The sequence below is a fragment of the Salmo salar genome, chromosome 13 (genome assembly GCF_965601325.2).
Source record: "Salmo salar chromosome 13, fSalSal1, whole genome shotgun sequence".
NCBI lineage: Eukaryota > Metazoa > Chordata > Actinopteri > Salmoniformes > Salmonidae > Salmo > Salmo salar.
Window position 1 is genome coordinate 22,004,131 of NC_138303.1, and position 12,819 is coordinate 22,016,949.

General features: G+C 44.1%; 1 protein-coding gene across 1 annotated transcript; it reads left to right on the top strand.

The window, feature by feature from the left end:
* Positions 1-229: 229 nt before the first annotated feature.
* On the top strand, positions 230-2,074 carry LOC106566595 (class E basic helix-loop-helix protein 23). The gene has a single exon (XM_014134752.2). It carries the CDS (start codon positions 588-590, stop codon positions 1,263-1,265), a length of 678 nt encoding a protein of 225 aa, XP_013990227.1. The 5' UTR covers positions 230-587; the 3' UTR covers positions 1,266-2,074.
* The last annotated feature ends 10,745 nt before the right edge of the window (positions 2,075-12,819 follow it).

The following is a 12,819-nucleotide window of genomic DNA, read 5'->3' on the forward strand; positions in this document are numbered from 1 at the left end:
TATATATCTATATTGGGACAACACATGCCCACCACGAGTTGTCAAACATAGACTAACTCAATATTATAGGCGAACGCTATTTATGTCAGTTTGTGTTGCACTTATCATTATTCTGATCGAAATTAGGACCATACCAGTGTTCCACCCTAGTAATTAAAACGCCCCCCTGATTGGACAGATAGATAATCCCGGTGGGCCTCGCGCTCCTACTAACGCGGGAGTGGGACTGAGCGCGAGTCACAATCTGCCCAGGGCGAGGGCAAGACGCATGCGAGAACCCGGTTAAGGAGGCACGCGCTCCAGTCTCTCACCCATGCCGATTTTTAAGCGCGTTTAACGTCGCTTTGCAAAACACAGAATTACAGAAGTGTTCTTTAATTTATATGCGCGCAGGGGAACGTAAAAAGGGCTGAATTCAGCAAGAGGCCGAATCCATTCACTGCAGCTGTTCTGAAGAGCCACAGAGTAAGTGTGTTGACAAGGACTCCGGGAGAGTGTGTGAATACTCTCCACGACAAAACAACGACAGGGACGAAGAGGATACATTTCAATCGCATTTTTTTATTGTGCTTATTTTGGAAGAGAAAATGAATGCCGGGGAAGAGAACCTGCTGAAGTCCATCAGCAACGACACTCTACTCGACCTGACGCAGCGTTACGGCCAGTCCGCATTCGGCTTTGGACCTGGTCAGGTTACTGGAAGTTCTGGAGGGCGCTACCCTCTCACACCGGCCGCCGACTTCCTCCACGGTCAGACGGGCAAGTCCAACGAGAGCGGCGGGGAGCAGACCAGCGATGACGACGACAGCTTTGACCCTCTGGACCCCCGGAAGAGGGGCTCGGGCTTCGACGATGACAAACACGGGGGTCCCCTTTCTAAGAAGCCCAAGGAGCAGCGGTCTCTGCGCCTGAGCATCAATGCGCGCGAGAGGAGACGGATGCACGACCTGAACGATGCACTAGACGGCCTGCGCTCTGTGATCCCGTATGCGCACAGCCCGTCGGTGAGGAAACTCTCCAAAATAGCCACTCTCCTCCTGGCCAAGAACTACATCCTCATGCAGGCTCAGGCTCTGGAGGAGATGAGGCGGCTGGTGGCTTATCTGAACCAGGGACAGAGCATCAACTCGCCCATCCCCACCGCCCTTGCACCCTTTGGACAGGCGGCCGTGTACCCCTTCACGGGCTCGGCACTCGCCACCCACGCCGATAAATACTCAGGGACAACTGCAAGTCTCTTCAAGCACCATAACGACAAGCCTTGATATCGTTTCTCTGTATATACCTGAACTTCATCCAATTGCATCCATATATCGGTCTCTCTCTCCCACTTTCTATAGTTATTTGAATACGTTGGAAAGGGACTAGGCCTACAGAATAAAGTCTAATGCGTAAATCCTAAACTATGTTTAAATAACTGCTGCCATGTTTCATCCAGATTGAACAAAAACATGAAAAACAACACTGGCCTTTACTAAAGGCTAGATTAATGTTGGGGTTGGAGCAAAAAAATTGCTGTTTAAAAAATATGGGAAAAAGTGTTTATCTTTCCCTATGCTCTCCTCAGAGTTAAAGGAATTTGATGAGTTGTTGTGGCCGTGACTTACCATGTTTTAATTGACAGTTTGACATTTTGTGTGTGGCTATAAAAACGGTACCCTTGCAAAAGTTATGAGTGATCTAAATTTCTTATTCTTGTGTACTATGCAACGTTCAGCAAACCTACGAAAAATACGGAGAGAGATGACGAAAATGCTTTCCAGTGTCCAACTTTTTTTGCAGCACTGTACATTTTTAATCAACTTTCCCTGATTTTAACGGATGCTATGTGGGGAAACACTAGTTTATTATGTCATATATTTTTGAAAAGATGTATTGAGGATTTTGGTTTTGTTATTGCACAATTCACATGATTGTAAGCCATTGTACAACTGTGGAAAACTACTTGATCAAAGTACTGCTATGACATTGGTTTTCAAAACAACAGCCTGAGGAAGCATTTGGTTGTGTTGCAACATGAATTTCATATATTGTTTATATGTCTTTATAAATAAAACCTATATCTATGCTCCAATAGGCTGCTGTTTGTCTTTTTCCTTCAACTTGATTCCACACAATTAAACCATTCACAAAATGAAATTGACACATTCAATAATTGTACTTTATCTAGAGTTTATTAACACTGAACTGATTTGTTGTTTTATAGCTTTTGGGACAGTGGTCAGGTGATTCAGACACAAATACATACCATAGTTATGTTTGTAATTAGCATTTTAATTGCCAATTTACCACACGTTTTTCAGTTGTAGCCTACACTTTGTTAAAATGGTTTGTAGTTTACCAGGCATCCCTCGGTCTAAAATGAGTTGATTTGACTGAATTCAATACGACTATTACATGAATAAACTGACCGTGATTGTCTACCCATGTGGATTTCCAGGTGAGTATCAGCAATAGGCTATTATAAATGATCTCACAACAATTTAGGAAATGCACTGTTTTCACACATTTTTTTCTCGTTGGAAAATCACAGCAATTAACACCTAATCTCACTCCTAGCTTTTCTAGGCTTCATGACGTTGACAAACCTATCCATCATTCATTTCTGCGTAATGTCGCGAATGAATGGGTTCCACAAAATTAATTAGAAACTTCGTTGAGTGATCCGCTCTATTTCTTCCCCATTAAAAACCCTTTTGACATGAAGAGATACATTTATATCGCAGTAAACGAGCCGGGTCGGGCTGGTGGGGCCCGCTGGCGTGCTGAGGGGTCGGTGGCGCTGAAGGGAACGGCGCAAGAGCCGCCCGGGGCGCACAGGACCTGTCTCCCGATATTTGGGTGATTGCGAGGCCTCGGCGAGTTTTCTCCAACCCAGCCGGATTATTAAAACGATTCCAACTCCTGTCTCCCTCGTCTCCTTAATTCGATGAACGTTACAGAGGGCAGTTTTGATTTGCAGGGCAGTGCAATGCACGGAAAACTATGAGGTGGAATATATAGCTTAATCCTTATCTGAGAAATACGATTGTCTTCGCTGTAGGCCTATATTTAAAATGAAGGACAGTCAAACACATTTACTGTAGTCCTATCGTTTTCAGAACAGTACAAATAAATTAGGCTTACAGAAAACTCATGCGCGCTAAAACAAACTCCTTATCAACTTAATAAATCATTCTGCAGAAATTGACTTATTTACAATAATCCTAATCAAAAACAAGGAAATGGTATGCCTTTTTCACCAATTGCAACACGTTGTAGTCTGTGTTATAATTATTTTCAGTAATTATTATAACAATTTAAACTAACATTTGTACAGTTTAATGAGACCTCTAACTAATCACACCATTCGTCAATGTAGGCATACATTTAGGCCTACGTGGCAGATTTGATGTAAATATCTATTTGTTTTTCACAATAGGCTACCTCCAAAGAAAAGTTCGGTTGCAATAAAATGGTGAGAGAGAGAGAGAGCGCGAGAGAGATACTTTTCAGTCAGTGACACTGGCTTAACTTTGCACCTTTCCACCTTTTACGCATGAGTCTGTCTGTGAGTTAAACCAGCCTATTCCCTAGCTGTGCCGAGGTGGGACACCAGGCTATGTATTCAAACGGAAGATAGACGTGCATTTAATATAATAGGAATAAGATTGGTCTACTTGTTAGTCATTCAATCATTCAGTCTCTTTGTCTGTCGCTAAGGGTTGCTCCAGTCACTCTATAACGGTTTAGGTGGATGTCATAACAGCATGCCACCTCTGGCATCTCAAATTGGAGTTCTGATGACAGACCTCCTCAGCAGTCCCACGTGACAGGCAGAGGATCGGGGATTCGTTGTGACAAACGGTGCTGTTGATTTTAGGCCATAGCCTCCGTCTCGAGCTCAATCACTAACCACCTCGGCTAATTGGTTTGGATGAGACGGCTGCCTTTATGCACGGAAGTCTGTATGGTCAGTTTCCCAGTGTTTCCGGTAAACTGCATGGTTTATCACTTGTTACAGTATGTGTTCATGGAGACAACTTTCAATATCGCTATACGTCTCAGGGTGACAATTTATTCATTATTATAATATCAACTATATTGGTGCGTTCTTGACCTTGGTGTGTGGCACATTCAGACCGGGGTCTAGAAGGAAACACTAACTCTGAAATAATTATTTTAAATCTTTTTCAACTCTAAATTGCCTTTGAAATGTAATTTCTATTGCCAACAATAACGAAACCAACAACAAAATATGCCATTTTAAACTATTTAGAAATAGTTTATAGACTGCTGATTATTAGTTTAACTAAGTGCTATACCCAAATATTATCAGTATTTATGATAATGGAACTATAATGAAATGCCTCCCAATCTGTCTAGATAACTTCATCATATATTATGTCAGGTACATAGCCTACTCATATACTGACTCTTGTTGACACACGCACACACACACACAGCACACACACACACACACACACACACACACACACACACACACACACACACACACACACACACACACACACACACACACACACACACACACACACACACACACACACACACACACACACACACACACACACACACCGTGATGTTATGTAGACCAACACATATCCCAGCACACTCCTGTCTACCTGCACAACTGTGTCCAATCTAGTGCACAGTACTAAGCTGCATCTCTGGTGTCTGTAAACATTTGTGTTTGTTCTCAGTGGGATCAGAAGGGAGTGATTTCATTAGCAGGGCTGTGAGCTTTGATGTATGTTGTTGTGCTTTTCCACAACCCGATGGTATAGTAGTAAAAACATATGCCCTTAAGTGCCAACCTCTCTCTAATGCTTCTGACAGCGCTGCTTTCTCTAATTACGCTCTCTCAGAGACTGGCCTTCGTGTCTGATGCACATTGTGACACTCTTTATCACACTCGTATACACAGAGGACAAACACACACACACACACACGCACGCACACACACACACACACACACACACACGCACACACACACACGAACGCACAAACAAACATACATACTGCCGAGGGTTGTTGGCGGGGTTGGGGATGAGGGGGGTGGGCTGTGCTTTAGAATAAAATGCTTTGCAGGTTTTTTGTTCAAATCTGCTCAGGGAGGCAAACCTGTTCTGTTAGATGCCAACGGATAGTGGAAACAGGGGTGTTTGGGCACGATCAAGTGGTGGAAGGGGGGAAAGTTTGCATAAACAATAGAGCCTGTGTGAGTTTGGGGTGGGGGGTATGTTTCTGTGTGTGGCTGGTTCTGGTAGTTCTGGTAGCAGTGAGAAAGAAAGAGAGGGACAAAGGGAAACATTTTAAGAAGAGGTATAGTGTGAGAGAGGGAAGCGCTGATGGCTCTGTGTTATTGTGCCTGCAGTGGCACTGGAAGGACCCCCCAGTGTTCCATTCCTCTATGACATCACTGCTCTCCTCCCTCCCAGCCCCGCCTTGTCAGAAGCAATGAACGGGTGAGTCAGTTGGTTCCGAGGAGCCATGTGATTCGGGGTGACGTTGCTGCGAGTGCGGTGGGATGGGTCTGGGTCTTCCATTCATTACCCTCATCAGATGGGTGGGGGGGTAGTGTTGGGGGGAGGACTATGTGTTCATATGGCCGCAAAACTCCAGAACATGGCAGTCAGGCAAAGCGTTTTGCCTATCGCCACAAGGCACCTGACACCACACATTGTAAACCCAGACTGTGTAGACGAGCTGGGGCTGGGCCTAGGGAGAGGGAGGGAGGACGAGAGGAGCAGGGAGGGGAGATTGCAGGACAACATGAACATGGGGGAGCTGATTTGCCTCTGTCTATAGCATTGTTTAAGATTATACTGTGCTATGCAGTTGTGTCCCCAAAAAAACAATTTTGCTCAAAACATATTGTTTTACTCTTACGTTTGTGTACATTATTGTATTTATACGTGGGATATTGTTTTTCAACAGGAAAAGTTCCAAAATAACTGGAGTGCATCTTTAAGTACTTGGCTGGACCAATGTTACTATATCTAACGGCAGGGCTACATTGATATTCCTAGTCACTTTAGAATCAAAAGAGCTCTTTCACTCTGTCACTACCTCTGACCCCTTTCACTCCCTCCACCCCACCCTTTCTTTTTCATTTCCCAGTCTCACCAACTATTATCTCTCCCTCCCTCTTGGCCTGTGGTCTTGACAGAAGATGTGAGTTGACAAACGGGGGCATCCGTTACCTTGGCACAGCCTAATCTCTGTAATGGTCCTCAGACACACCACTGACTGGTGGGGAACTTTGGGGGGAAATGGAGGGAAATGGGGGCACAGACACACACACACACACACACACACACACACACACACACACACACACACACACACACACACACACACACACACACACACACACACACACACACACACACACACACACACACATTCTACTCCACCCTCCGCGTCTAGCTCACTGCTCCGTACCAGCTGAACACACACACACACACCGAGTACCCTCACCCATCACCCTGTTCCGTACCAGCTGAACACACACACACACACACACCGAGTACCCTCACCCATCACCCTGCTCCGTACCAGCTGAACACACACACACACACACACACACACACACCGAGTACCCTCACCCATCACCCTGTTCCGTACCAGCTGACGAGGGCCGTGGTTTTGTGGGAGCAGGGGGAGTTCGTTATCCTCATTAATTAATGCCAAAAGCGATGTAGTTGGCCATCCATAATCCTCCATGCGGAGACACAGTGACAGGCAGGCAGGCAGGCAGGGCCGGCCCCACCCTCCACAGCCACTCATAGACACACACATAGGAAATGAAGATGCATTTAACTCTCATCATCAATGTGAGTTTGGGACTGGGTGTATGTGGGGATGGGGGGACAGGGAGTGTTAGCTGTGTGTTGGGGGCGATAGTGGTGTGTGTGTGTGTATGTGTATGTGTATGTGTGTGTGTGTGTGTGTGTGTGTGTGTGTGTGTGTGTGTGTGTGTGTGTGTGTGTGTGTGTGTGTGTGTGTGTGCGTCAATAGGCCTACTTAGGCCAAATGAACCTCTGTTAGTGATACCAGGCCACTCACACTGCCAAGCCTGCATCTTATTGTCATCCTTCACCACTGCCTAACTGTAACTGCTTTTACACAATACAATCTCCGTTTGGTGTTTTCGCCTTTCATTTACTTTCCTTTTCAATTGTACCTACAGATGTAGGATCTTAATTTGATCACATTGTTGCAGGCAAACTTTCCTGCAATGCAGGACATTTAAAACGTGTAATGTATTTGAGGTTTAAAAATGTCACTTTGAAATTTCCACGTTGAAATTTCAGACTTGTTTTTCCCTTAAGAAAAATGTATTGTATCAGCCTCCACAAATGTTTCATAAATTATAATCCACGAAGGTTACATTTACACAGTCCAATTCTAGCAAAAGATCTAATATGATTTGGCAAAAGACCAATAATTGGGCAAAAGATAAAAATTGAGCTGTCTGTGTAAACATGAAGACAATACTTCAATCATTTCCTGCTGTAGCAAACTGGCTCAAATTAAGATCCTACATCTGTATGTGTTTAATACAACAGGGTGTTATAGGATGAAGATGTGTCAGACAGTCTGAGTCCGGTGGCTGGGTCTTGGAAGTGAGCGGGACAGGGGTGCAGTACCCTCCTGAATGAAAGGCAAGATTAATGGCATTTCCCTGCCGCAGATCGTCTCGTGCTCGCCTAATTAAAAGAGTTGGAACATGCGCATGGCCATGGATCAGTGGCTTTTAATGAGGAGCTTGTAGGCCCATTTGGGTCTCATTTTCTGCTTAATAAGGCCGGTTTAAAAAGTCATTTTGGAGGGATGTGACTCCTTTAAACCTGCTCATTATCAATAATAGTGCTTCAGTTAAGTACTTCAAGAAACGCTGTGTTTAATTAATATTGTGGGGTACACGTGGATTAGCTGACAGGCTGGAATGGAGCAGAGAGAGAGAGAGAGGGGAGGGGAGGTTGGGGGCTGTAATTGATGAAGAACTTTCAAGGGCACTGATTTCATTAAGCAGCTTCATTACGACCCAAATAACTCTTCATGTCATTTCAATGCTCCAGTCGCTCTCCCAGACACACACACAGACACGCGCACACACACATTCACACATGTGTGCAAACACGAACAGACAGACACACACACACACGAGCAAACACAGACACACACACAGACATTCAAACACTGAAATGCACACATTTATTGTGTTGTGTAGGAGGAAGACACAAGAAGGATTTTCACATTAGAGGGTTTGTTTTCAAGTTTAGGTTGTGAAGTAAATGCCTACTGCATATTGTGTTTTGATTGATTTAAGATGACTCCACTGCAGCCATCCATTGCAATTCGATTCTGATTTGTTATGGAAGAGTTTTCCATTGAAGCTTGCAAACACAGGGTCACCTGAGAGCTTTGAAGGTCATGGGTTTACAGGAAAAGCAAGCTTGTCACAGGAGAGTGGGTTGGAGGTGGGTGGGCCGAGTCCTCTAGCAAGTTCCACCACTGTTCTCTCCCACAGAGCTACAGTTACTAAAGGCTCTTATGGGCACTTTATCCTATTGTGATAATCTGCTTAGGCCTGGACTCCACTGTTGTCTATCTGGATCTGGACTCCACTGTTGTGTATCTGGAGCTGGGCTCCACTGTTGTGTATCTGGAGCTGGACTCCACTGTTGTCTATCTGGAGCTGGACTCCACTGTTGTGTATCTGGAGCTGGACTCCACTGTTGTCTATCTGGAGCTGGACTCCACTAGTCTATCTGGAGCTGGGCTCCACTGTTGTCTATCGGGAGCTGGACTCCACTGTTGTCTATCTGGAGCTGGACTCCACTGTTGTCTATCTGGAGCTGGACTCCACTGGTCTATCTGGAGCTGGGCTCCACTGTTGTCTATCTGGAGCTGGACTCCACTGTTGTCTATCTGGAGCTGGACTCCACTGTTGTCTATCTGGAGCTGGACTCCACTGTTGTCTATCTGGAGCTGGACTCCACTGTTGTCTATCTGGAGCTGGACTCCACTGTTGTCTATCTGGAGCTGGACTCCACTGTTGTCTATCTGGAGCTGGGCTCCACTGTTGTCTATCTGGAGTTGGGCTCCACTGTTGTCTATCTGGAGCTGGACTCCACTGTTGTCTATCTGGAGCTGGACTCCACTGTTGTCTATCTGGAGCTGGGCTCCACTGTTGTGTATCTGAAGCCATGCAGGAAGTGGTGTACTTGAGGGGTTTTGTTGTGCTGCCTCTAAATCTCTGGGGAGTTTCTGCTTTCACTGCAGGACCAATTACAAGGGCCAACACTGTGGAGGCTTGCTGGGTGTCATGAGGCTCACTACTGGCAGGTCTCAATCATAAATCAATCAATATTTTAAACAGACAATAAAAAAATACACATCAGCCTAACAATAAGGAAAAGAGTGGTCAGCTTGAGGATACATTCAGCCACTATTTATTGTTGAACTCAGCGTGTTTTGTCTGGCTACTAGCATACACAATGGGCTGCAATATTCAAGGTAAATTCAATTAAATCAAATTAAATCCAACTTGAGAGTCCTCATTTTTTTGTGTGCAAAGGTTTTTACCACGTCCTTTAGGTCTAGGTTGCGGGCCTGCCTGTTTTCTATACTGGGTATTGCCTGTACATTATATGTCCATTGCACTGCACACAATGTAAACTTAGTCTTGAATGATGCATGCGAAAATATACCAGAATATACCAGAATATACCAGAATATACCAGAGAAGGGACTGGTGATAATGCAACCATTCAATTTAAAAGCCAGTTCACCAGTATGAACGAAATCGCGACCACTTTTTTTGTTCAAACCCACAAGAACTTTTAAATATGATAATCTGTTTGCATCTGCCAATTTGTTGGCTGTCCAGAATCCAGACGACCTGTCCCAGAGTTTCCTATACAGTTAATCTCTTTCCGTAACGTGTTGAGACCGTGGCAATTAAGGAGAACAAGAGGCTCAATTAAAGATGTTTCAGAACTGCTGTACTTTAAGCACCACTCCCCTCTGCACAGTTTCACTGATGTTGCTATAGCAATCAAGCTATTTTTACCATCCCTGTAACTGTCGCTTCTGTGGAGAGATCGTTTTGTAAACTAAAACTCATAATGAACTACAAGAAGAAGCATTAGACTCTCGGCCTGAAATATGCTTTGAACACCTGAGTAAGCGCCAGTCATTGCACTGGTGCCGTCATAGCCTTGACCACAGCATTTGTTTACTGATATCCCCTTATACTTAAACATTCCTGAAGCCCAAGAAACAAACAGTACAATGGAAATTGAAAAGGTTTATGAATTCCTTTTTGGATGGTTACTGTCAAAATGATGGACATCGATGATAGACGCATGCCCTCCCCCGCCCTTCTGGACCCCCAGTTGGTGGTTGTATTTTTTATCTCTCCTTTGCTATTGTTCCCATTTTTGTCTCAATACATTAAATTGGAAATACGTTTGGTGTATTAGTAGCATGGTAAAGAGGGATGACGTAAGTAGTTCATCAGAAATACGTTTGGTGTATTAGTAGCATGGTAAAGAGGGATGACGTAAGTAGTTCATCCAAAGAAATGGACTGAATGGCTTATGTTCAATTGTAGAACAAGAGAAAATAGGAAGAGGGAGAAGGAAAGGGAGGGAGAGGCTAGGAAGGAGGAGGAGAAGGAGGAGGAGGAGGAGAGAGGGAGGGAGGGAGAGTCTCCTTTTAATCATCACAGTGGGGGCCTACTTACATTATTTGGGTTTGACTTGTTGATAGCGTTGACACTGTCCAACTGAGTAGCAGGTGATATCAGAGCGACTTTGAAGGATTAGTGGAAATAAGAGGGGGTTTAGCGAGTTTTGCGTGGGGGATAATTCCTTTGAAATATTCTAATATGGAAAATGGATTTTATTTTATTTTCAGATTGAGGTTTCTCGAGGACAATAGCATTGGGGAAATTGTCTTACTGTATGACATCAGCAGAAGGAGGGAGAGAGAGAAAGAAAGAGATTAGAGGAAGAGAGAGAGAGAGAGAGAGAGAGAGAGAGAGAGAGAGAACGAGACAAAGAGAGCAAAGAGACAGCCTTTAAAAGGAAGGATATCAGAAGAGGTTGTCCTGCAGTACTAGAGTATAGGCTATATATAGGTGCACAGTACAGTACAGTAGCTAAGCTAACAGCTAACCCTAAACAGAGCTAAAGCTAGGCCTAATGCCACTCCAGCTAATGCTCTGGATAAGCCTCAGCTCCACTACCTTGTTATGATTTTTCATAGAATGCAAATAAGAAGATAATAACACAAAGGCAATCCATTCCTATCTAATCTATAACACCTTTATTGTTGGGACTGATTGTTTTTCTCTGGTAGGAAATAACAGAACAACAATCACCTTTTGTTTATTTTCAAGGAAGTGTGCAACTTTTGTTATGCGTGGTGACAAAGGATCCAAACACAGTTGTTGATAGCTACAGTACATGTTAACTAAAGAGGAACGATTGAAATCTAGTTTATATATATTTATGTTCTAACCAGTACAGGAAATTGAAAAACATACAGTCGCAAGGTCAATAAAATATCAGTATTAAATAGCAATACATCATTATGTGTGTGCCTGCATGTGTGTGTGTGTGTGTGTGTGTGTACATGAAACCCTCACCCATCAGTCTCCCAGTAAAGGGCTAGCCCATTAGATCACAGGGGTGTTTGTGTGTGTGTCATTTACTGTCTTCATTACACTGGTGTGTTAATGGAGGAGATGACTTTGGAGGTGGAGCGATGGACAGATGGATGGATGACAGTCCTCTATCACCTCTGATGCTGACAGAGAGAGGGAGTGAAGGAGGAGTGGGATAGAGGGAAAGAAAGAAAGGGAGAGATTGAAGGATGAGAAAGAGAGAGCGGGAGGGAGGGAGAGAAAGGGAAAGAGAGGTGCAGGGGAGAGAAACAGAAAATAAGAAATGGTGACATTATGTATGAATGAAAGACTGACGGACGGGTTATAGGGTGGGTAGCCGGGCACAGTGTGTGTGAGGTTGTGTGTGTGTGTGTGTGTGAGGTTGTGTGTGTGTATGTGTGTGTGAATGTAGCCCCATACTGTACGTTGGTGTGTCCAGGTGGCTTGCCGTTCTCTCCTGTGTGAGGGATTATTCCCAGGAAGTGCAGTGAAGCAACAGTAATACAGAGCGTGCCTTATTGTTACTGAGACTACAGCTAAAGGTTCACACAGTAGACACATGCATACACACATTGAGCTACAGAGCATTTGGAACAAATCATCTCTGTTGAGAAAACAGATAAGGATGATTGGGAGATTTTGAAGTAAACAAAACAACTAGTATTTCACTGATATTATTATGGAGCGAAAAACAAGAGGACTCAGTAATTTGGAGGAATGTTTGTCTGTTTTTGGCAATCTCTACAGGTGTTCATTGACCATCCTCTTACAATATGAAACATGTCATCATACTAAACCACTCTACATTTCATCAACTTTGTTTTTTTTTTAGGATGGAAATAGGATGACTTAATTGGTTAAGAAATAAAGCTGTGGCCCAATCCCCTTTCCGGTCGCCATTGTCCTTGTATTAATATTTCAAACAATGAAGGCAAAAAAACAATACTTTGTGATCCCTAACAGGGAATTACATAGGATACATTTGTATCATCCCCCCTCCCTTCCACACACACACACACACACACACACACACACACACACACACACACACACACACACACACACACACACACACACACACACACACACACACACACACACACACACACACTCCTGATCTTTCTGGTATTGTGAAC

Coding starts and splice junctions, on each gene's coding strand:
- LOC106566595 (XM_014134752.2), top strand. CDS start 588: ATGAATGCCGGGGAAGAGAACCTGCTGAAGTCCATCAGCAACGACACT.